This window comes from Crocuta crocuta, unplaced genomic scaffold, assembly GCF_008692635.1.
Source record: "Crocuta crocuta isolate KB4526 unplaced genomic scaffold, BGI_CrCroc_1.0 scaffold96, whole genome shotgun sequence".
Taxonomy (NCBI): domain Eukaryota; kingdom Metazoa; phylum Chordata; class Mammalia; order Carnivora; family Hyaenidae; genus Crocuta; species Crocuta crocuta.
Window position 1 is genome coordinate 5529842 of NW_027531522.1, and position 26624 is coordinate 5556465.

The 26624-nt window shown below is 41.8% G+C and overlaps 1 protein-coding gene across 1 annotated transcript in view; it reads left to right on the forward strand.

Moving 5' to 3' along the window:
• Nucleotides 1–5832, forward strand: part of NEBL (nebulette) — a 112792-nt gene extending 106960 nt beyond the window's left edge. Inside the window, exon 28 of the mRNA XM_077772479.1 lies at nt 503–5832. Coding sequence (XP_077628605.1) covers nt 503–679 — 177 coding nt within the window. The 3' untranslated portion in view covers nt 680–5832. The remainder of the gene's footprint in view (nt 1–502) is intronic.
• The last annotated feature ends 20792 nt before the right edge of the window (nt 5833–26624 follow it).

The window sequence follows — 26624 nt, forward strand, 5'->3', positions numbered from 1 at the left end:
ACGTTTTTACGAGGAAATGAAAACTCTTTGTATCTGTTTAGCAAGAATTCATCTCCTCTCCCTGGTGTTGGGGGGCGGAAAGTAGTGGCAGTGATGTGGCTCTGATGTGACTGTCTGCCACTAGCACTGCTCTTCTCTGAAGGATGTAGAATAGGGGAGACTCTCCATGACTTGAGGTCTCCAGGGTTATCTGAAGCTGGGGGGAAGTTGGTTTTACTGCTTCAAAGCTTACCTTTTTGATGGGCTGGTTATTGTCGCTAGTGGCTTTCTCTATCCCTGTTCTGGGTCCCCAAACTTTACCCCTTTTGCTAGACTGGTAAACTGCTAGACATGGACACAGCTGGGACAGACATTAGGCTTTGGGTTTGCAGATCTCCAGAAATAAATCCACTTGGGAACATTCCTAATAGTTTCTTTAACACGTTTGGGCTGGCTTGCTGTGATTGGCATTTGTGGCCATAACTTTCGTAGCCATCGTGTGACCTGCTCTTTCCTTTCTCAGAGGACCTACCGAGCCATGTACGATTACAGTGCCCAGGATGAAGATGAAGTCTCCTTCAGGGATGGCGACTACATCGTCAACGTGCAGCCCATCGATGACGGCTGGATGTACGGCACGGTGCAGAGAACTGGGAAAACGGGGATGCTCCCAGCGAATTACATCGAGTTTGTTAATTAATTATCTCCCATTGTCTTTGAGCTTTATTCTAATGTATACTAGATCTAATCTTTTTAAAGGATAGAAGATACTTTTAAGACAACTTGGCAGTTATTTTATGATAATCTCTCTCTACTTTGACAATTAGACACGCAGGTGCCAGGAGGAGGGAATGACTTCTGGGCTGAAAACAGCAGCATTTTCAGGAATTCCTGTAAACAGAGTCTGTAGGTCTGGAGACCCTGGTGCTGCTAATTGTGTTAATGGTTTCCTTTGATTGGCTTTCGAACACTTCTGGGAAATGTATTTTTGTAGACTTTAATAGAGATGTTGAGTGTCCCTTAAATGTAACGAGTCTCTGAAACTTCCTAGCTGTCACTTTGGAGTTACCAGAAGCCAATTCTCTTAATTCCGTAACACAGCCAATAATTTAAAAACCAGTTCACTTTTGACCCATTAGGGAATTTCCAATTGAAGTGAAAATTGCCTAATGTAATAGACGTAAGCAGTGGCAGAATGACAGTGGCAGTTTGGTGGAAATTATACTGACTGGTGGCCTCAGGGACCTAGAAACTTCTACCGAACAAAGACATTTCCTTGTTCCCTAGGCTGACTGGGGTCTGGTTATTTCTCATGTGTACCAAGGGATATCCTCTCCATTTGCATTCTGTGGGCCCAAGTCTACGCTTGACTCCACAGAATGTCAGGACCAAATGATGTCACAGCTACTCTGTCTGCAAAGGGCAAAGTGTAAGTTCATCTCTGTTATTTCCCCTAGTAGCTTCTACCCTGTTGCATGTCACGTAGGTTCAGGCTTCTGTAACATAGGCAGCTGCACTGCCCAGCGCTGTTATGAAAGCAAAACCTGTGGCTGATAACCTAACGGCCCCTCCCTCTAGCCGCCAGCTCATCGGAAAAACATCTTTTGAAAAGTTGCTTGAGATCCTACTACTGCCCCGCACTCTAGTTTCGAAGGATTCACACCCTTAGGAAATAGATGTCTACTCTAGCAAATAAGTGATTTAGGTGTTTACTGAGCAACTTTCATTAACTTAATGCCACTGTTGATTGAAAAGTAAAGAAAACGGAATAGGAGCAGGTGACAGCAAAGTCACTAGAGACGACGAGTGAGCAAAAAGTCCCCCCCTCCACACAGATACCATCTGGTCTCCTATTTTGGAAACTGGTATTCCGACCTGGGAATGGAAATCTAACCATCGAAAGTGCTTAATGAAAAGACTTCCTTTCTATTTTCTTCTGGTTTTTCTTTCCAAAGCGGGGGAGCTGAAAATGCCAGCAGAGATTTTAGGTATAGACCCAACAAGGTTATTCACTAAAAAAAAGTAACTGTTGTCCTGTCTTGAGTTTCAAATGAGAGACCTTGCAGTCTCTTCCTGAATTCACAGCCACGTCACGGCCCTTGCTGGTGGCTCACGAAGGTTCGCCTGTGGTCGGTCCAGTCGAGATCACTGGAGACATGAACGCCCATCAGCGACTCTGTGTTTTTCTGATGGGTTCAGGCGTGCAGCAGGGTAGCGTTTTTGGAGGGCCTGTCTCTGTAGTTGTGATGTAGCTGAAAAAGCCAAGTTTAAAAAATGTGACAAAATGTATGGGTCTTGGGAAGATCTCCCTTCTATAATATATGCAAAGAAATTAACGAAACATCCTGTGAAATACCTTTTTTTTTTGAAGTATTTAGGAGTCCAAAAACAAATGCTAATTCATTTATACTTTTGAAAGTTTAATGCATACTTTTGAACATCTATAGTTCCATTCGATCCAGCTAAAAGGGCAACTAAAGCTTTGTTACGCTCAAGCTGCGTCTAGAAGACATTCACAGTAAAAGAAAAGAGAAATTGTGGGTAAAAACCTAGAGAGTCTTTTTGAGGGGATTTTACAGATTCCTATAGATCCAACTGGACTGATTTTTGTATCATTGAAGTGGCCAGTCATGATTAAATGGACCCCATTCCTGTTTTGTTGTTTGTACACAAACCCATAGCCAAGCTGAAATTGCAACATTCTTGCAAACATTTCTGTGCATCAAAACCGAGGAGGGCAAGAAACCTGCTCGATTTCCTGATGTTTCACCCAGACAGACCACTTTTTGTGATTGTGAGAAACAGTAGTTGTTGATTAGGTCTGCTGACTAAATTGGGACGGGTACAAATTTTGAGAAATAGCACATTTACACGGGAGCTCAATGGCAGCAGGCTTGAAGTGATGCTTATAATTGGGGAAAGTACCGAAAAGCAGCAGCTCTGATGTTCCGGGGTCTTTCTCATCCACTAATTTCAAAATCAGATTCACAGAATGTGGGAGTTAATAATTATCAGGGGAATAATTCTCCTAAAATCAGAAGCTTCCCGTAACGTTTGCATAGTGGGATATTTGTTTCCAGCCTCTGGGAGTCAAGGGCTTCTCAGAATTTAACTAGAGACCAGTTGCTCTACAATAAAGACTGAGGGAGAACGAGACCTCACGTGCTCTCGACACTGTAACTTGATGTTGTCACTGTTGCTAACGCTTGTCAGGATATTGAGCATCTCAGCAGAAATATAGGGAACATATATGTATAATACCAAAGTGCTACTTTTACAGGATCATTTTTCAAAACTGCATTTTCGGACAAGGCTTCCACTTTGCACGCTCCTCCCCCCTCCAGTTTGGCTGGCGGCGAGAGAAGGGTTTAAAAAAAAAATCCGTCTTTTAAAAATCAAGTTACAGGAGACTGTGAAATGCCCAAGCACAGGGAGCACGCACTTGATTTTCTGAATCTGATGCGTTCTCAAGCCTGATAAAAGCACAAAGGAGCAGTTTGATACGTGTGTATAAGGTTCCCCAAACACAACTCTCCGAATTGTATCTCCCTTGAGTAAAGCAGAGCCAGTGGGATAGAGGACCTCGGTTGTAAGTTTTTGTAGCGAGCGTTTTTACTAATTCTCGTTCTCTGGGGAGGCTTTCTCTTTCTCACCTGTGGCAAAACGAATGCTTCACGCCTTCTTGTCCTTGTTTACACATCGGCAGCGTAGCCCAGTTTGAAACATGTTTCTGGTTGTCAGATCCCCGCCCAGTCCCTGCCTGTCCTTGGGCGTCCCCCACCTCCAGAGACCGCACAGCAATTTGCAAGCACAATTTCTCTGGGCACCTTCTGTGAATGTGGACGGGGTTGGATCGGCCCCTCTCTGGCCATTTGGTTCCTTGCTTGAAGATGATGGAGATGCGGTGTTAGGAGGCTTACCGCAGTCTTTCTTACCTTCTCCTCTCCCCATCCGGCTTGATGATGCTCCGGAAGGGTGAGAAATAGACTTTTCTCAAACAGTGAAGTTCAAGAGGTGCATGCATCTCTTTTTCAGGTGTGTCCATGTCCAGTGAAATGTTTTTAATGAAAAGATAAAGAAAATGTGTGTGATCCTTTAGTAACACATCCCCTGTATAAAGTGGATGTAGTTTATACCAAAAGTATAATATAGATGTATTTTAAAAAGGTGCCTTTTTGATTACCCTTGTTTATCCAGTATGGGCTTGGGAAGAAAACCAAGCAAGCAAACAAACTTCTGTCTATTCTATAGTAATATTTTATTATACACGACTGGTATTTTTGTGGTGGGGAAGCGAGATGCTCGTGACAGATATGGAAGGTGATAGCCAATTGTATTTTACCTTTAAAGGTTTAGAACTTTAGAAACTACTGACTTTTCCCATCTATTTCTGAAAAGTTCTTTGTGGATTTATATACATAGTCAGGATGCATAAACATTAACTTCAGGCCTGAGACTTAAAATACCTATTGTAAGATAGAAGAATTATGTTATGAGGCTGAATTCATTGCACATGATGAGATTCACTTCATAAATGTCATTATACCTTAGCTATTTGCTTCTGATCATCTAAAAGTGGCAAGAGCGTGCGTGTTCTGGTTGACGTGACTCGGAGGCGAGAAAGCTTCAGTTAAATGAGAAGCGATGTAAACTCAGTTAAGAATGCTAAAATGAAAGTCTCTTTCTGAAGTAGTCTCCGCCCCTTAGGATCCTTTCCAGGCAACTGACTGTCAACTGTTAATAAAAAAAAAAAAATCAGCACATCGTATGATGCGCATGTGGCCATCGTTTCATGATGCTTGGGCTCCTGGAGCCCATAAGCCTGGAGGGAGTCCCCAGGGCAGATTTCTCCCCAGCTGTCCCTCTTACTTCAGTATACTCACGGAATTCCATATGCTTTTTGTGTTCGCTACCTGGTATCCGGTTTGCAGAGTACACCCTTCTTTGTAATCCAGTCGCTGTTAAGAATGATTTGCTTTGAAAGTAAAGAGAAAACCACATCGCAGTCCCATTTCTTCAGTGTCTGTACAATGAATGGCTGATTAGAAGCAGCGCCAGACCTGTTGCGGGCATGGTGTGGACGTGTCGGCCTTTGACCTGTTGTAAGAATATAAAATCAAACCAATGTGCAGTTTGGCTTCCGTTTGCTTCAAAAACGTGGAATTGTGGTCGATGATTAGTTTGCAAGGTTGTACTGGCTTTGACAGCAGACAGTTTTGATGGAAGCAATGTTTCTGAAATGAAGGGGCTTATAGAATGATACAATGTCATTAATATAATTTGGCTTTTGTTATGCAAATTAACACCAGCTATTAAAATATATTTTAGTAGAAATGCTTTAATTCATGTTTTTTTCCTCTACACTGTGAATCTTTAAGCCTTGGTGGACTAGAGCAACATCGTGCTGCCCAAAGGACTAACCTATGCAAACTAGTTCACATTTTAGTGGATGTCACAGTAATCGTGTAATAAGACATGACCTCCCCCCTGCATAATGTACAATGGCACTGAAATGACACATTAATCCTAGCATCATGTATGTATAGTACAGTCACTCACAAACCCTTCAAGGCTACTAGAATCATTAGTATTCTTATTTGTTTAAAAGCAAATCGCTGATTTATCTATTAAATCTACTTGAACGATGTCGGAACGAGAATGCCAGATGGATGTGTCGGCCATGGCTTCAATGTGGTCACTGCAAGTGTTCTGTGATACAACTGTGTTCGGATGCACTCTCTTCAGGGTATTATTATTCTGTGTCTTCTTTCTGTATTTGTAAAACATTATAACGCTTTAATTTCCTATCTCTACACGTTCGGTTTGCTGAAATAAATGCAGGATATAACAAAACGGTTCTCTTTCTTGGTTCTCACCTTGGTCTCTTGGTGCTTGGGTCATTGATACTACCCGGGGAACAAAGTTCACCGCACCAGCTTCCATTCAGTGACATCGTAGGAGTCTGCTGACTTCAGAGTGCTGCCACTAGACAACCATTCATACTGTGTCTTCCTCCCTCAGATAACGCAGTTTTAAATGATAACAGTCTTATGCTTTTGCAAGCTCAGTATCTGAGTTTATATCAAAGCACTATAATAGTACAGCATTGTAGTTCACTTCTTTCAAGATTAAATTCCTCATATGTTCTCAATAGTAGAATTTTAATTTTCTTGCATTAGCAAGATGAAAGGAACAGCTCGGAGCAAAGAATAGAAAATGCACAAATCGAGTACATGAAACAGGGAGAGATGCTCTGATTTTTCAGCTAAGAATGGCTCATTTATCATAGGACATAATTGCTTTCTTTCCCCCGAAATTTCCCCTAGGTGGAAAAAGTGAGTTAGTCCCTGTTTTTACCCTCCTAGGAATCTATTGAGACTAGAATCTTAGCTTTACTATATTATTCTGTATAAGTTCCTCATTCATAAACCCTCCTAGTTGTCAACTGCATAAACCCTCCAGATTATAATTTGATAAAGAGTACAGATAACACATCTAGAACCCTGGCTCACAGAATAAACATGTCTTCCGGATCTTGAATTCTTCTGTTTTTCATATTCCAAAAGTATAACATGAATATTTGTATGACATTCATCATCCAATATGCTGATGATATTTCAAATTACAGAACAGGTTATTTATTGATTCACTTAAAGAATGTACTTTTTCTCCCCTACTAAGATTTTTCTCCCCCTCCGTGATAATCAATCTACTGCTTATAACCCAAGCCACAGAGGAATGAATAACTTAGCAGGATTTTTTTTCCTGAACTAAACTAATTTGGCTTTAGAATATGTCATGCTTATAATTTTATAAACTTAACAATTGTGACATCAGTTTTATAAGTAATTGAGATATACATGGCCACGAGAAGGTGACCAAAATAATTTTTTACAAAAATACTCAGACATAATAAATTAAAAAGTAGAGAAAAGGAAAGTTTGGTCCTTTCTTTATGTAATCTGTTTCTCCTACACAGGGGGGATTGAGTAAGAGTTTTGTGGTGGCAGAAAACTGGATACGGGCCAAGTGTGAACTACTTTCTGCAGTTCTAAGCAAAATTCTCAGGGCTTTGTCTATTATATGTGTATTTGTGAGCAGCACAATTATGAAAAACAGAACAAGAAAAGAGAGCTAAAGGGTACAAAGTCAATATGAGAACAAAGGACCCAGTTACTGATTTTGTATTTATACCATGACATTTGATCTTTAACACTTTTCTACAAGTAGCAAACATGAAAGAGAATAGTAGACTGAAACAGAGAAATGAACTTGAGAGAATAAGGAATTTTCCTGCATCCCAAATTTAGTTATTAGAGTGTTCTTTAAATGAATTAGTTTCTGGGTCTTAACCCAGGATGGACACACTTACTGCCTTTTCCCAGAGGGTTGCTATCCAAGACCATGGTGGCCCAAATTAGTTTTTGTTATCTTGTGTGCTCTCATCACTCTGGTCACAGCTGATTGGGTCTAGGTGACCCATTGATAGGCTGCCTGGGAGCCTTGGATGGAGACTGCATAAGAACTTGGTCTAACAGGGATGGTGGTGACTGATCCTGTCCAAATCTCTCTGACGAGCCTGAATTCATGATGTAGAGCAAGTTGGTTAACTGGTTGTATTGTGAAAAGTTAAAAGACGCAAAGAAGGAAGCCAGGAGTAAGCCTAAGCTTTGAGTAAGCAGGAGTCATGAGTAAGTGAAGCCACGAAATGGGGGAAGTATATTTAGCGTAGACCGAGGACAGTAAAGTAGTTGGTCAGTAGTGGCATATGGCATTGGGAGAGCCATAAAGAGATGGGAAGAGACTGGATTCTTGTTAATAGGTGGTGCCCACCATTCAGGAGCCCCAACCTTTGCTGCAGAGGGGGTGGCCACACTCTGCGTCACACTCTCGAGGCTCGGTCCTGCTGCCACTGTGAGACTGTGTACTTGGGTACTTAGTATACTTGTGTATACTTAGATACTTGCCCACTGGCACTGTAAGAGATGATGTGAAAGGGAAGCCTAGTGTGCCCCAAGTTCTTGCAACTGGGCAGGGAGGTGAGCTGTAGAGCCGCAGGGAGTGGGTGGGGGGCTTTCCTGAGCAGCAGGAAACTGTGGGAACTGCGTGCTAGCAGCTATGCTGGCGAAGGTCTCTGTCCATCCAGGCATTAGACATGTGGGGGTATTTTATTGTGGGCAACATGCAATAGAAACGCTAGTCTTTGGCCAAATTTTAATTTAATTAGCAATGACAAGTTTTTGTCATTTTAATAGAGTGAAATTCTTTGTGGACAAAAAAGAATATATGTGTACGCACTGACCTTCTATTATTCTGATTAAGGTTTTTTTACCGGCACCTGGGTGGCTCATAAAAAGAGTTGGTTAAGCGGCCAGCTCTTGGTTTTGGCTCAGATCATGATCTCATGGTTTGGGGGTTCAAGTCCCACATCAGGCTCTGTGCTGACAGTGCAGAGCCTGCTTGGGATTCTCTCTCTCCCTCTCTCCCTGCCCCTCCCCCACTCATGCTGTCTCTGTCTCAAAATATATAAACTTAAAACAATTGAAGATTTTTTTTTTTTTTTACAAATAAAAACAAATTCAACAGGTTGCAAAGAGTTAATTATACACACAAAGTTGTAGAGATGTGGAGTACCTCACTTGCTCTTTGGACAACTGGTTATTACATAGGCTTTCTTGTGTCTTTACTTCCTCTCTGAATGTTTTTGCAAAGCATATGGTTACTGGAGTTTATTTTCATACAGTCTGCAGCAGAACCATTGATTAAAATGCTGTTTATTCTCTCCCATTTTAGATTTCACAGATTTGGGAGTTGTCATTTCCATCTAATATGCGATAGGAGTTAGATTTGCTACATTAACCAGGCAACACAGGGAAAAATTATTCGCAAGGCAAGAAAGTTGTTGGTAATTATTTATAATAAGTCCTTGCTCTGAGGTAGATCATAGCTGTGCATATGGAATTCTAGCAAGAATACTGAACATTTGCCTCCTTTAAAAGTCTGACAGCGTACACACTTTATCTTGAGTACCTTTGCCCCATTTAAATTAACAATTGATAATATTTTGGATGTATTTGGTTCCCTAATAAAAAGCTAATTGTGGAAACACTCCTTGATATACACAGGCATCTCCTGGTTTCGTGTACATCTTTCTTTTAGAAAAAAAATGTTTGAGATTTTTCTTTTTAAATTCATTTATTTATTTTGAGAGAGAGCAAGAGAATGAGTGGGGGAGGGGCAGAGAGAGAGGGAGAGAAACAAAATCCCAGGTGGACTGCGCTGTTAGCACAGAGCCAGACGCGGGGCTTGATCTCATGAACTGTGAGATCATGACCTGCTCAGAAATCAAGAGTTGGATGTTCAACCGACTGGCGCCCTAAGAAATGTTTTGACTTTCAAGACAGGGCCACCAAGTGATTTCTGGACCTCTGTATCTTTCTGCTCTATTGCCTTTAAAAGTTTTTTTTCTAAAAAGGGGAATTCTGATGAGCCAACTACAGTGTTATATTTGTATTGTAATGACACATGATTTCTTTTGTTTATGAGCCATAAGCTCGCTGGTTTACATTCATTTCAGTGGGGGTGGGAGAAGAGGTGCCTGAAAACCCAATGGGATTAACTGGTTTTGTGTGACTCACCTGTGAAGTCTCCTCTGAGCTGTGTCTGAGCACCAGCGCCACTGGTCCAGGCAATGTGGCTCCTGTGGGTCTGCGGCCAGCCTCCCACTGGGAGAACAAGGGGCAGGCACAGGGCGATGTTTCCACGTTCTGTGATTTATGTCTTGGACTGTGGGGGAGACAATGGCTTTCACGATCACTTTATTTTCAAAGCAGGCAAATAAAAAGAAATGTTTACGGTATGAGAACGGTAATCATGTTGTGCTGGCCTCTTAGTGTCATTGAAAAGTTTCATATGTGAAAGACATTGCAATATTTTCAGAACTTGGAATGGGGCCTCTGGTCTTGATATAAATTACTTGATCATGACTGAGGCCCTACGATGGTAGTTTCATAATCTATAGCCTTAAGGATTTGAGAGATTCAGTTTAATTATATTTATGCACAGATCAAAGATCTAGATTATGATGGATTGGGGTGGATGGAGTTCTCAGCAGAACAAAGTCCAAGGGACAAAGATGATCGTGTCACGTGAGTGAAAACCTGGGGAACAGTTAGTAGCATCGCTGGCAGACAGGAAGGAGGGAAAGAGTTGAGGCATGAACACACCTGAAGCCCCCCCCCTTCCCCTCCCCCACCAAGGTCTCACTTGGATGAAAAACTCAAAGCCTCAGCTTCCAGAGGAGTTGGATCTTTTGAAATTATTTCAGTGACAGGAAGTAGAATGCCGCTGTTTATCCTTTCTTGCCTTTGCATGTGACGTCCACAAAATAATGCTACACTCAGTTGTGTGGCTTTCCCTTTATTGTGCAAAGCGAGATTCAGAACGCATCTGGAAAATGCTGAAAATGGACCTCATGTGAATACGAAAGAGCTGGGATACGTTCTTGGAATTTGGGGTTGTGTGATGCCCCGGCTTTTTTATGGACCTTTTTTTTTCTTAAATCTGAGAAAGTTGTGTTCATCTGAAGGGAGCGAATAGGTTCGTCAGATGACGACCCATACCCACCCCCACTCAAATGTTTCTGCTTGAGCACCGACCCCCAAGGCACCTTGTGGATTTATCAGGAGTGACTTATTCTGGCCTTGATAGGCTGATTGAACCTTGTGAAGGAACCTATTGTAGGAACCTCTTCTTTTGTGATTATGAGAGCAAACATTTGCGTTTCCTGAAAAACCTGTTTTTCTTAATACTTTCCCTTAAGCAAACAGGCTATTGACCCTTGCTCACAAAGAACTAACTTTGCCTTTGCTATGCCAAAAACATTGTCTTGTATTTGTATGCCAAAGATATCTTCCTTCCCCATAGAATAAGCCTCTAAATCACCTACCTCAATCACTATTGATAAAGGTTCTGCATGAGCCCTCTACAAAGCTATGTTCTGGGAATTTCTTACATATCAAAGAAATTTGTCATCAGAAATCATTGTCTAAGGCAAATGTCACTTCTGTGCCATCCCCCAAACACTTAATTATAAAATAAAGTTGAAAGTCAGTCAGAGCAGAGATACCTGCCTGGTGACCAGAAAGATTCTCATGGCTTCTCATCCCTCTCAATGTCCATCCCTCAGGGACCCCTGGACCTGCTGGAGCTGGACTCCGGCAGTCTGACACCCCCCCCCCCCTCTTCAAAAAGACATGCGATGGTGGTCTCCTTTTGAAGACCTGAAGAGCAGGGCCTGAGAAAATTGGTGACTGTAAAAACCGAATGGCACATAGTTTGAAGGGCAGATAGAAACACAGCTCCGCTGCCCTCTGTCCCTGAGTCCCTCACGTCACACTGCTTTTCTTGAAGTTCTCTCCATCTATTTAAAATGGGGAGCACGAGCACCTATCGTCACTTGTCCCTCTTGACCCTTTATTGTCCCAGGAAAGGCTCTGCGGCCCAGCTGTGAGCCCTGAGGAGCGTGATCCCAGGCGGTGGCCGACTTTGATCACCCCGACCATCGCAAGGACGCTGGGAGTGGTGGAGGTGGTGATGGTGTGCTGACTCATATCACAGGCTGGGGAGTCGGCAGCTCATTTCCTTGAAGACTCTGCAGCTGCAAAGTAAGATAAAAGGGGAGCTGGGTCCTCAGAATGCTGATTTGTGCTCCTGTTCCATGTCTAGCCTTTCCTCCTTCTGAGAAGCAAGGTCCGTTCAGCGGCCATCTGGTCCCCACGCAAGACTCTTGTTCTTTGGTTAGTTAGACCATCTAAGAATCTCCATTCATTTGGTTTTTAAATGCCATTTCAACAAACGTAAAAAAAATTTTTTTAAATATTTATTCTTGAGAGTGTGAGCGGAGGAGGGGCAGAGAGAGAGGGAGACACAGAATCCAAAGCAGGCTCCAGGCTCTGGGCTGTCAGTACAGAGCCCAATGCAGGGCTTGAACCCACAAATGTGAGATTATGACCTGAGCTGAAGTTGGAGGCTTAACCGCTTAACTGACACAGCTATCCAGTCACCCCACAATAGTTTTTTTCAATGTTTATTTTTGGGAGGGAGGGAGGGAGAGAGAGAGGGCATGCATGAACAAGCAGGGGAGGGGCTGAGAGAGAGGGAGAGAGACAGGGGGTCTGAAATCCTGATGTGAGGCTTGAACTCAAGTGCTAAGAACCCAATGTAGGGCTTGAATTCACGAACCGTGAGATCATGAGCTGAGCTGAAGTCTGACGCTTAACCCACTGAGCCACCAGCTGCCCCAACAAACATTTTTTTAGCACCTAATGCATGACCCCCCCCCCTCCATTTTGCAATGGCCCTGTCCCGAAGTTAAGACTTGTACCAGTAAGATGAACTTGGGGTTCACTGTGACAAAGCACCCCTTTCCCAGTTGTGTGTGTTCCTGTTTTCCCCTTTCTTTTCTTTTCCTTTTCTACCCCATTTTTATGTCTCCTGCTTCTAAAAGAATGTGTTCATTCTGTACTTAAAAAAGCGATCCATCTCAACTGGAAACTATTCGGAAGAGTACAGAGAAGAAAAAGTGACTTACAAACTCACCATTCCAAGTGATTGGTGTTCACATGTACTTTTGCAGAATACTTGTTTGTACATATGCATCTCTTTTTGACAGTAATTGTCTTACAGATAACTTTATGTCTTTTCCCCCATTTAATATTGTATAATGCAATTTTTTTATCCTTAAATAGGTTTTTGACACCATTCTATCATATCGATGAATTATTAACCTTACTGGACATTTAGGTGGTTTCCCTATTTTCATGTTATTATTCTATTATTATTTTCTTCAGTTATATTACTCAAAAAAGAATGGTGGGGACAAAAGGAACCTCTGCATTTAAGACTTTTAATAAATATTGTTTATTTGTCATGCAGCAAGATTTACCAATTTAGATGCCTATCATTTATAGATTGTGTCTTTTATATCTTTTCACTTCTGGGATTGTGAGCAAGATTGATTATTTTCTTCACATCCTTATCGGCCATTTGCAGTTCATTTCTCCCCTAACTTCCTGGTTTTCTCTTTCATTGCTTGGGCTATTCAGCGTTTGGGTATGTCTTGTTTTTCTTTTTTTAACTTTTGATGTTACTCTCTGGAAAGTTGTTAGTAATTTATATTCCTGGCAACAGTTTGCCTGTTTCATCGAGCCCTTTCTGACACAGGACGCCATTGTTTGTTTTAATTTTTGTGAGCACCCCTTTTACTTTCAGAAACTGCTTTATGCCTGGTGGATGTTAATGCCATCATTTTTACGTATACAGTTGTGTGTTTTAAAACCTCACAGACAGTACACAGATCAGAGAGAGAGAGGCAGAGAGAAGAAAAAGAGAGAGAGGGAGGAGAGAGAATTTTCTAGGCAAGAAGGGTGGAGTGGAGACTGTGTCCATAAGTATTTAAGATTGCCAAGTCAGGGGAAGTATAAACAGAAAGGAAAATGCAGAGATGGGTCCTCATATAGAAGGGGTGGATCATTACAGAGTGTAAAATGATCTCACTTTGCTAGGTGGCCGTAACAAGGTCTGATGGCTTACATGATAGGAATTGATTCTTATAGTTATGGAGCCTAGAAGTCCAAGATCCAGAGGTGAGCAGGATTGGTTTCTTCTGAGTCTTCTCTCCTTAGCTTATCATCTTCCCTCTGTGTATTCATCTGGTCTCTTCTCTGTACCTGATCTACATCCAAATTTCTTCTTCCTATAGGCATACCAGCCTTACTGGATTGAGGCCCTTCCTCATCAACTCATTTTAACCTAATTATGTCTTTCTTATCTCCAAATACATTCTGAGGTACTAGGAATGAGGACTACAACATGTGAATTTTGGGGGGACACAGGGTAGCCCAACATGAATGAAAAACTACTTACTTGTGGGCAGCTAGACACAATGAAGTGTAGCTTGGAAGGAGTTGAGTTTATTTTTTTATCTTTATTTGGAAGGAATTGAGTGAATTTTTTTAATCCTTATTTTTTAAAACTTAATTATTTATTTTGACAGGGAAAGAGAGAGGGAGAGAGGGAATCTTAATCAGGCTCCACGCCGTTAGTGAGGAGCTCGACACAGGGCTTGAACTCACAAAATGTGAGATCATGACCTGAGCCGATACTAAGAATTGGACACTTAACTGACTAAGGCACCCAGGTGCCCCAGGAGTTGAGTTGAGACAGGTTTCATAAAGGAGGGACTGTCTGTGTGCCCACAGAAGGCATCTGGAAGATGAAGAAGCCAGGAATCATGAAGGTGAGGTGATTGGCCACACACAGCGAGTTAGTTGCAGAATGAGGACAGGACATTGATTTCTGCTCCTGTGGCTTTCCTGTTGTGCCGCGCTGCTTCAGGAAGCTGGGGCTCTGCAGCAAGGCTGTGCTCTGGGTCCCTCCTCTGACTCCAACCCTTGGCAGTGATCTTGAGACAAGCAATCTACTGCTCCACACCTTGAATCACTGCTGTTTAATTACTCTCTACAGGGAGATGGTTTTTCAGACAGTCTGCCTGCAGACATCTCCCCTCTATCGAGTGGACGTCAATGTAGTGGAGTAGTTTCCTCTTATACCCACTCTGGAGCCCACCATCCTCTGTCCTGGAGGAGTCCGATTCATATATTAAAGCAACATGGAGGTGCAATCTTGTTGCCCTACATCCCTCAGCCTCTCCCCACCTTCACAGTCTCCCGAGGCCCTCCGGTCACGGGTATGCATCCCTGGTTATGGCCGCAGGATGTTGCGCTGCAGCTTATATTTTCTTCCCCACAGATTTTATCCCTATCTCGTTGTTGTAAGTTCTTCTAGAAGCTCCATCTGCCGGGAGGTGGGGGACTGAAATTGCATAACTTGATGGTACCCTTGCATCATTCATTACCAGATTCGCTCTCTACCTGATTCTTGTGTTAGTCACCAAATCAGTGTTTACTAGTGCAGAAGTACAGTCCCTAATTTCTCCCAGAGGATATGTGTTGCTCTCATTTTTTTTTAACCCACCCTTTTCTGAGACAGGAAAATGTTATACAGACCTAGAGTCATATAGTACATAATAGGAAAACACAACAATGTAATAAGTACACGGAGCATCCGTTTGTGTCTACACTGATGATAAACATGGTTTCATTGTCTAAGCCTTCCTCTCACCTTCATCAGATTGTTTCCAGGATGCTGAACGATTGGCTGACCATGAACTTGGGGAGGTGGCTTATTGTGGTGGAGGGATACCAAAGAAAAGAGTAGCCACCTTGGTGGGCAGAGTTATAGTCTGTGGAATGGGCCCAGCTTTGGCTTGTTGGAAGGCATTTCCTAAGCCTTCCTGAGTTTCTTTGTTTATTGGAGATAAGCTTCCCCTTTTAAGCATGTTCTCATGGTAGGTGCTGAAAAAATGGCAACAGAGACCTCAAATGGCCTTCTGTGAGCGACGCCCTTATCAATTGTTATAAAAGAGAACTCACTATGGGGCCATTGAGCAGCTGGTAGTGAAGTATTAGTGCAAATCCACACAGTCAGAACAGATTAAATATTAACTGAACACTAATTGAGTATAAGGGGATGATGCAAAAGCATGTTAAGCCTTCTGGGTATGGGGCACCTGGGTGGCTCAGTCTGTGAAGCGTCTGACTCTCGATTTTGGCTCGGATCATGATCTCACAGTTTGTGAGTTCAAGCCCCATGTTGTGGGATTCTCTCTCCCCCTCCCTCTCTGTCACTCCCCCACTCACTCTCCTCTCTGTTTCAAATTAACTATATAAACTTAAAAAAATACTTCTGGATACGTAGGCTAAGAAAGGACCTGGACAGAATAAATTATATTACTTTAAAAATATTTAGATATTTATACAAATGTGTTCTAAGTAAACTGATAGATCTGGCATGTTTTTAAATACTGTGCTTTGTAAATGACCATGTCCGATAGTAATTTCAGAAGAAGAGTAGTGGCATGTGGTGACCTTTAAAAATGCACAACTAGTTGAATCATTGGTAGTTAAACACTAATAGATTTAATTATATGAAAGTGACACAAGAGGGCAGCTGTGCACTGTTTCTGAACACTTTTTGCTACAATAGATTAGGCTAAAATGGAATCTATGAATCATCAATGTGATAGGAAATTGTCTTTCATAAACCCATTATATAGATGTAATAAAATTATTTTATTTAGAAACAAGTTACCTTTTTATACCATTTAAATCCTTATTGGCAAATAAAAGTTGACAAGTGATCATTTAAAACATACTACTGATTAACCATTGTTCCCACATTTACACAGAACTTTCTGGTGATCCTAGGGTGAGGTAAAGGAATGGGTGGAGGTTCTCATTAATTAGATTATTCTGGTACCTACGGAAGCATAGATGTTGGACTGAAATGTGTGTCCCGTGCATCAGAGCTTAGTAATCCTGTGGAGTCGGACAGAAATGTCACAGCTGCTATGTTTTCACACAGATCCTGGAAGATGGTTTACTTTGGCACCTCTGGTTGTCATCCTTTGGATCCATAGCATTAAATATTCTGCGTGATATCTAGGGTCTTCTGCCAGAGAAGTGGTGTGGCTTCTGAGTGGGTTCCATCCTGGGAGTCAAGCAGATCCTGAGCACTAGAATAAGGGATCCAGAGCCAAGGGGTCCTAAGGATGCCTGAGTGTTCCAGGTCTGAATTACATCCAACTTAAGGGTCTTGGGCAGTTGCATGGGGACAGAGAGAGCTGGGTCACGGCAGATGAGGAATGGAGCTATAACGGGTTTCCTGGGCTTTGGTGAAGATGACTTTGGTTTTGGGAGGACACATCTGCTTTGTGAAAATGCATAGCAACGGCTTGCAGAGCAGTCCTTAGAGTGAATGTAGATACATCATTATTACTTAAATCATTTCAGTAAACATTTATAAATTGTCAACATGTGGCAAGATCCAGCTGATGGTGGGTGCAAAGAAACCCTACAGGGTCTTCTGTCAAGAACGGACTTACTCAGGGAGGAGGTGGGGTAGGACAGGCTATAGTTTAAGCATGTCAGTCAGAGGACGTGGTATGTCCTCAGAGAGCAGGAGTTTTGGCCAGGGGGTCAGTAGTTTGTGCCACAGCACATGCTGGTTTGACAAGTTCATGATGATGCCAATGGGGTCTGGGAGAAGCTGCCTGAGACACGGGGCACATAGTGTGTGTGACTTCATAGTGAGAAAGGACAATGGAACCAATACTAGCAGTGAGACCAGGGCGGACCAGAAGGTGGACTGGCATAAAGACTCAAGACCCCCCTGTAGGGCTGTACACCCAGAAACAACATGGCAGGGTGTACATCCTAAAGTCTCAATGGCCAGTTTGGACTCAAGCACTAGGGACAAGACTGAAGTCCAGAAGTTCAAGCTGGGTATTCAGAAGGAGCGTGGTACCTGAGGGAAAACAGGCAGGTGACGTGACTCTGGAATTGAGAAACCAGGAAAAGCATCCAGACCGGAGCATAAACCATGCTGCCATGAATCTGGATGTTTTTCCAGACGCACTTTACTTTCTGTGCTGGTTTCAGCCATTATTCCCAGTAAGGACAGGGACATCTCCACAGCTGTTGGTTCTGTGGAGTTACAGACTTCTAACAGAGTAGAACAATCTATATATAAAGAAAGCGCAACTCGGAAGGACTAGACATGGAGAGCAAGCCGTAATTCATGCCATGAGCTCATGTCTTCAGGTACAGCCAACCCTCCACCCAGGGTGCTGGAGGAATTCAAATATGTAATCAGGGAGTCACCTCTGGTAATCTCTAAAAAATCATGGACAACAAGAGAGGAGTCAGAAAATTGATGACAAGTAAATGTCACAAGTTTTGAAAAGGGGTGGACTCCGGGAACTACAGACTAATAAATTTGGTCAACGTTTGGTTGAATAAGCAGCTGTCTTATGAGCACTTTGAAAGGAATGTGTTGATGGCTAGAAGACATGGAGTCACTCAGGACAAATCATGCCAAACGAATCTCATCTCCTTTTGTGAAAGCATTATACTGAGCTATGAGATCAGGGAATAACATAGCTCTCGGGTTTCTTGGTTTTAGGACAACATTTGGCAAAATCTGTTAAGATATCACTATAGATAATATGGTAAAATACACCTAGTAGGAAAGTACTTTGGATGGCTGGGACCTGTTGGAAAATTCCGTGGGTAGAGTATCCACACAGACACAAGAAAAAAAGAAAACAGAAATGAGAATTGCCTACAACATTAGCGATAATGTCAGAAAGAGTTTGTACTAAATTCAGGACTGATGAAAATGACAATTAGTCATCTGTAACTAATTGCTTAAATGCCAGTAGAAAGACCCATTTTTTTCTCTTCTGTTTAGTTTCTGCCTTAGAAACATGGATTCTATAAAACTAGGAAAGCAAACATCTACCTCCTCTGCATGGGAACAGATTCAGATTCTAGCCATAGAGCAACAAAACCTAAGAATAATTCTAGCAACAAATAAGTGTACTTAGGCGAAGAAAATATAGAACTTGGCTGAGTGATATAAAAAAGTATGAATAAATGGAGAACTCCGTTCCTGATGTGGAAAACTAAACATTGCAAATATGTTCATTCCTCCGTAATTAATTATGAGTTTGATAGATCCTAACAAAATCATGAAGAATTTCTATCTTGGGACTTGACAAAAAGATTCTGTGTGCATCCAGCAAAAGTAACCAGTAAGAATGGTGAAAAAAATTGTTCCTAGTATATTCTGAAAGTTAGTGCATGATAAAGGAAATGTTACAACGTTTGATGGATTAATTGATGGATTAATTAACAAAAAAACTGTCTTGAAAAACCAAAATTCGAGCTTTTTAAAAAAGTGTTTATTTAGTTTTGAGAGAGAGAGAGAGCGCGCGCAAGTGGGGAAGGGCAGAGAAAGAGAGACACACACAGAATCTGAAGCAGACTCTAGGCTCTGAGCTGTCCGCACAGAGCCCAATGTGGGGCTCAAACACATGAACCTTGAGATCATGACCTGAGGCAAAGTTGGATACTCAACGGACTGAACCACCCAGGCACCCCTTAAACTTTTTTTTAAGTATCACATACCAAGTAAATGTCAGAATAAAACGTAAAAATTTTAACTAATAAAAGGAGGAAAATATAGATGAATATTTGATAATGTTGGAATAAGGAAAGATTGCTAAGTGTATTAGAATGGGGAAATGTACATGGAAACATGAAACACAGAATAAAAAGCTATTGACTTGGATGTAAACTTTTTAAATGTTTATTTATTTATTTTGAGTGCGAGAGAGAGAGAGTGCAAGTGGCAGAGGGGCAGAGAGAGAGAGAGACAGAATCCCAAGCAGCCTCTGCACTGTCAGCGCAAAGCCTGACACTCTGTGAGATCTCACGAACTCATGAACTGTGAGATCATGACCTAAGCTGAGATCAAGAGTCAGACGATTAACTGACTGAGCCACCCAAGTGCCCTGGATTTAAATGTTTTAAAAATAATTTTTTATTAGGCATTTAATTTGGGGATAATTGGAGAGATACATTTATTTGTAAGAAATAGTACAGAGAGATTTTCTATGTTCACCTTACTCAGTTTTCCCCAATAGGCACATTTTGCAAAACTATAGCAAAAGATACCAGCTACGATTTTGACATTGATAATGGAACATTTCTGGCACCACGAAGATTCCTCCGGCTGCCCTTTCATAGCCACAGCCTCTTGTTTCCATCTGTAACCCCTGACAAGCACTCATCAGTAGCATGGGTGTGCAACAGTTTGACCATTCACACACTTAACGGACTTGAGGGTTGTTTTCAGGATTTGGCTATCATAAATGAAGCTACTATGAAAATTATACATAAGTTTTTGTGCAAATGTAAGGTTTCATTTCTCTGGGATAAATGTCCACGAATGCAACTGCTGAGTCATAGGATAGTTGCAGGGCTCGGTTTTAAGATACTGCCCAAACTCTTTTCCAGAATGGCAGTACCATTTTACATTCCCACCAGTATCTAGTTTCTTTGCATGCTTACCACCATTACGTGTAGTCACTATGTTTTTGTAAACTTAGACATTCTGATAGATGTGTAACGATATCTTATTGTAGTTTAATTTTTTTTAAGTTTTATTCTAGAGAGAGGACTAGTGGGGGAGAGGGGCAGAAAGAGTGAGAGAGAATCTGAAGCAGGCTCCATGCTCAGGGCATATTCCAATGCAGGCTCGATCCCATGACCCTGGGATCATGACCAGAGCTGAAATCAAGAGTAGGTCGCTCAACTGACTGAGCCCCTATCGCATTGTAGTTTAAATTTGCATCTTCTTAAGACTAATGATGTTGAACACGGTTTCATATGATTGTCATTGTTCATTTTCGTTTGTAAAATCCTTCTGTGGATGATTTTGCCCATTTTCTAGATTGCTGTTTTACTGTTGTGTTTTGAGAGTTAAAGAGAAAACCCAAACTCTAGTTTTTTGTGAGTTTTATATATTTCGTACAAGTCAGGGGCTTATCTTTTCATTTCTTTGACAGGTCTTTTATAGAACAAAAAGGTTTTAACTTTGATGAAGTTCAATTTATCAATTTTTACTGGAGGGGTCATGTTTTGGATGTCAAGTTTAAGTTAGTTAGTTCTTAGATCTTGAATATTTTCTCCTCTTTGTTTTTTCTAAATGCCATCTGTAAATAGAGATAGTTTCATATCATTTTTTTCCAATTCCTTTGGCCCGTTTCCTTTTCTTGCCTTCTTGCATTGGCTAGAACTTCCACTCTTATGCTGAGTATGTATCTAATCTCACAGGCAAGAATTTGGTCTTTTCCCATTAAGTATAATGCTAGCTTTAGGGTTTTTGCAGATACTTTTTGTCAAATTGAGCACATTCCTCTTTATTCCTATTTTTCTGAGTGTTTGACATTCTGAAAGGGTGTTGAACTTTGTCATGCTTTTTCTGCACCTATTGATATGATTATATGATTTTTCTTTTTTAGCCTGTTAATATTATGGATTATATTGATTCTTGCGTATTGAAACAGATTTGCATAAATCCCAATTAGTTGGCAAATATAAATTTTCTTACATGTTGCTGAATTTTATTAGCTAATATATTTTTTAATTTTTAATTTATATTCATGCATGAGTGTTCTACAGTTTTCCTTTATCATGCTGTTGATTTCTGGTTGTGGCAACAGAATCATTCTAGCTTCATGAAATGAATTGGGAATTGTTGCATCTTTTTTTTTTCTTGAAGATACAATATAAATTGGTGTTAATTCTTTGCTAAAGAATTGGTAGGAAAAATTGATTGATTTGAACACAAATTTTAATCAAGAGTGACTGTGGAGGTAGATTAAAATGATGGGCCACCACACTCCATATCATACTTACTGTATTTGTGGAGGACTTAGAGCTGAAAGGGATTCTGCTGTTGGGAGAGTGAAGATTTCATGCTCATCTCACTGAATTGAAGTGCGCCACCTCAGCGCTGAATTCTGTATGTTCCCATCTCAGGGCCTTTCTCCTTGCTCTGCTGTCTCCCTGGAATGCTCTTATTCCGGATCTTTCCACGGTTTCCTTTTAGTATCATTCAGTTCTGTTCGAATGTCACCTCCTAGGGAAGCCTTCCTTGGCCATCCTTTTTGTGTAATCCTCTCCCCACACCCTCACACCCCTGTCTTATTTTGCTTTATTTTTCTTTATAGCAGTTAATAGAGTCCTATATTTTCCTCTCTTCTTTTCTCCTTCTTTTACTTCCCTTTATTCCTCTCTTCTATCCATCCATCCATCCATCCATCCTTTCTTATCTTCCCATACAAATGTAGTCTTTGTGAAGGCAGGAGCATACTTTGTCTTGTTCACTGAGTTCTTTCTAAAGCTTAGAACAATGCTTAGAGCACAGTAGGTGCTCAGTAAATATTGTGAGCAAATGAATGGGTAATGTAATGTTCCCATTTCAGTTAAAACTAAGTAACTATTAAAATTGGAAATTATAAATCGAACTATTTTTTCCTTCAATAAACATTTTTCCCCTAAGTGCTAGAGATGCCATGGTGAGGAAAATGAACCTTTCTTCAGAGATCTTATGGACTAGCAGAAGAATCATAAAAAATAACATAAACTATGTGTATATACGTAAGTACATAGATTATATAAAAAATATATGTAGTTACAAACCATGTTCAGAGTCCAGAAAGATAAGCACAGGATGCTTTGAGAGCACACACTAACAGGAGCAGAGCTAGCATGGGGTGTCAAGAAGGGCTTTCCTGAGTTGAGATCTAAAATATTAAGGAGACGAAGCTCTAGGAGAGGAGACTCAGGACAGAAGGAAGAGCATGATTAAGGCCATAAGGTAGGAGGAACCTCAGAGTGTCCACCGAAATCCAAGTAGTACAGAGAAGGAGGGAGATTCATGAGACAGGAAGCTGGGAAGGTTGATGGGGCCAGACCATGCATGGCCTAGGAGCCTCATTAATGGTGTTGGTCTTTATCCAAAGAGCAGTGAAAAGTTTTAAAAGTGTTTAAGCCATGAAATAAGATTATTTGACTTGGGGGGCGCCTGGGTGGCTCAGTCGGTTAAGTGTTCGACTTCGGCTCAGGTCATGATCTTACGGTTCGTGGGTTCGAGCCCTGCATCGGGCTCTGTGCTGACTGCCAGCTCAGAGCCTGGAGCCTGTTTCAGATTCTGTATCTCCCTCTCTCTCTGACCCTCCCCTACTTACGCTGCCTATCTCTCTCACTCTCAGAAATAAACAGAACAAAACAAAACAAAACAAAAGAAGATTATTAGACTTGGGTTTTTAAAAGCCCACTCTTCCTGATGTGTGGGGAACAATTTGGAAAGGGACAAGACTAGAGAATCTAATTAGCAAGCAATGACAATAATCAGATGAAGTGGTTTATACTAGGCTCGTGTCAGCGACAAGGGAAATACGAGAGAAAGGCGACATACTTTAGTTCACCAGCATGCTGAAAACCAAAGATATGATGGTTTTTGGAAAATCGGACTTTTGATATAAAAGTCATTCTACTCTTATTATGAGAACATATAGAGGAAATAAAACAGTGTTTGGTATAAAAGTTTTCAACTTCAGTAGTGGCAACAGCACATTCTAGGTGTGTAACCTCACATAAGTTACTTAAACATTTTGAACCTGTTTCCCCATTTATTCAATTTGTTTAGTTATACCTACTTCATATATAGTTGTAAGGTGTGATAGACATTGCTGGATGCCCCTAAGTATCTGTCATCCCTTCCTTAAAGAGTAAAATAAATGCTGGCCATCAAACACAAAAATAAACTTCCCAGGTGCTTTGCAGTTAGATGTGGTTATTAGACAGAGTTCTGGCCAGTGGGATATAAGAGAATTGTGTGACAGTGTCTAAGATGCTTCCTTGAAAGACATCTGACACCTTCTCTTTTCCCTTTCCCCTTTTTCTTCTCTTCTTCAATATTGTCACTGGAAGGAATGTTTCTTCTGACCATAGAGCAAGGGCAACCCACTAGGGATGGAAGAATTCTGAGCTGGAAGGTGCTTGATCCCTAAGGAGCCCAACAAGATCCCCAGGCCTGAATATTGTGTTTCTCTTTTGTTTGTTGGTTTTTCTGCAAGACAGTGAAATCAACAGAGAAAGGCTTTCTCTCTTATTGGCACTCTACCCCTGTCTTACTTGCTACATAAGGATTGGAAGATATTATACATGGAATGCTCAGGACATTTAAGCCATCCCTAAATGTTTTGTCTTCCATGTCTCTCCTACCAAAAAAACCCCTTAAAACAACAACAACAATAACAACAAACAAACTAAAATAAAAGAAAGAAAAAAAAAGAAAAACTCTTATTATTCTTCAGTAATAGAGATTTAAGTTGTATTCTTAAATTTTAGTTTTTCTTAGACTCTGGCAAACTGGAAAACATCCAGGAGAAAAAGCTCAAGGAAGGCAAGAGGGTGTGGAAACCACATTACAGAGGGAACAGTTAGTGGTGTGCACCTGCTATTTTTAAACAAAGTGTGCCTATGACCAGGGTTTGGGAATCTCTGGCCAGTGGGATCCTGCCGTTCCATCTATTCTGCTGGGATTACAACCAGATTACCCAAGATGCTGCCAGGGGCCAGAGCTGGTGGACTCAGCCAGGAACTCGAGGGGCTTTGGTGGGGGGCGGAATTTGGAGGCTGGACACTGGACCACATGCTCACAGACCTTGTGTGGTGGGAGGTGCAGGAGGCCTCTTGCATACAAGGCCCCTCCACGCTCTTCCCGGAACTCCAAGGGCCCACCACCCAGTGCAGAGGTAGGTTCCTCTGGCCTCCAGGGAGTCGCAGGGTCTATGAAGTTATCTTGGGAGAGGTCAAGGAACCCCAGGACCGATATGTGCTTCTTCATATCTACTTCTTCTGCAAGGTCCTGGGAAATACAGCTTTGAAGGCCAAAGGATTCATGGCTTCAAGTTTTTGAAATGTTAGAAAGTCATTCTGAGGTCTCTAAACCTGAAGCGGAGACTAAGAATGAACAACACTGTTTCCGGTTTAATCTGCTCAGTCGCCTGCTCCTGAGAGTGCCACATGTATTTGAACTCATTTCCAACTTAAACCTGGAGGAATTCAGAAAGGAGTTAGAGTGAAAAGGCCAAAGTGGAGACATTGAACACATAAATAGGTGTCAGCCTGAAGGAAGCATGTATGCACGTATCTACATCCACAGAAAAGGAAACTATTTGGCGGGGAATCAGTCATATCAGTGGGTGTACATTGGTGTTGGCAGTAATGCTTTACCACAGGAATTGGAGCCACTGAAATGGGATTCACAAGGATTATTTTCAAATGGATGGGTTCTAGGTTTATTCATATTCAAGGGACCAATGGCCCCAGGACACTTGTGATGACCTCATCACCTTAAGGGGCCTTCACAATTTGCTTAAATAGGTGCAACATTCACCTGCACTGCATCCCTAGGAAAGCTCTTTTCCTTGCATCCCTCCCACCACACTCACTTACATCTTGTGATTCATCCTAAGTGACTCGCAGTTATCGGAAGGGGTCATGATCTTCCAGCCCTGCCTGTCCCTCCCGCTTGTACACATCTGTCATTGCACTTGTCACACTAGAAACTTTTATCTGTCTTCTTGTCCACCTTCCCCACTAGACTTTTAGCTACTATGTTTTCTATCACTTTATTCCAGTAATAGCTTGGCAAGATGATTAGAAATGTTTCTTGAATGGTTGAGTTAATTCTGCAGCCCAGGGGCTAGTTTCACAAAGCTTGAATATCCTTCAACTTCTGAGACTTTGGCTCACTGGTACGGGCACTGATGTGCATGCGGAAAAAGCCTCAGGAGCTATTCTGAATGCCTCAGAAGGTCTTGTGAGTGTACAGTTTGTTTTCACAGACCAGGAGGTCCTGTTGGACAGGTAGCCAAGTAAACAGAAAGTTCCCAGAAAGTGGGGCTGGATATGTGGGCCCAGGCTAGAACTTTGTCTTCAACTTGCTGTGTGACTTGGAGCAAGTCCCTTAACCTTTTTGTGCCTTTCTTTCTAAAAAAAAATTTTAATGTTTATTTTTGAGAGGGAGAGAGAAAGTGAGAGAGAGAGAGAGAGAGAGAGAGTGGGGGAGGGGCAGAGAGAGGGAGACACAGAATCTGAAGCAGGCTCCAAGCTCTGAGCTGTAAGTACAGAGTCTGACACGGGGCTCGAACTCATGAACCTTGAGATCATGACCTGAGCCAAAGTTGGATGCTTAGCTGACTGAGCCACCCAGGTGCCCCGGTACCTTTTTTTCTAGGCTCCTTTGTACCCAACATCATAGTCAGTGTCCTAAGAAGTCAGCAAGGCCACACCCAGGTAGCTGTGTAGAATCTTATAGGATAGGTGTTGAGGGTGACATCTTTTTTTCTCTGGCCTCATGTGGAGGAAGTTCCAATTGGAGAAATCCCTTGGAGGACCACTTCGTGTCTTTCTTTGCCCCCATTTATACCCTACAAGGGCAGAGGAAAGATTTCTCTTATTGGGAGAAGAAACATCGTGTGTGGCTTAGGCCTTTCTTTCAGTCTTCTTTAAGGGGACATGAATTCTGTTGTGCCCTCCATACTCTCACCCTGTCCTCATCCAAGATGCTGCCTTGCGTTGGAAGCCTGGTACAGTCACTGCTGCTCATGACCATGTGGGTGCTATGGACTGAAAGTTAGTATACTCTCCAAATTCATATGTTGAAACTTCAGTCCCTATTGTGATAGAATTTGGAGGTGGGGCCATTAGGGGATGATTAGTGTTAAATTAGGTCATGGAGTGTAGCCTCCGTGGTGGGATTAATGCCTTTATAAAAAGAGGAAGAAACAAGAAAGAGGAAGATGTCTGCATGCTCAGACCAATGAAAAGTCCTAAGACATAACCAGGAAGAAAGTCCTCACCAAGGGCCTGACTGTGCCGGCATCCTGATCTCAGACTACCAGCCTGCAGAACAGTGAGAAATTGTGCAGTGTTGTGTGAGAGCCACCCAAGCTGATGAAAATGGTGGTTTAGTGTGGCAGATGGAAGGGCGAAAGGAAGATCTTTTAGTTATAACCCTGTATCTATATACCCAACCACCCTCATCCGTAATAAAGCCAGTATCTGCTCTCAATCTGATTGACTTCTCTGCCTTGTTTCTCA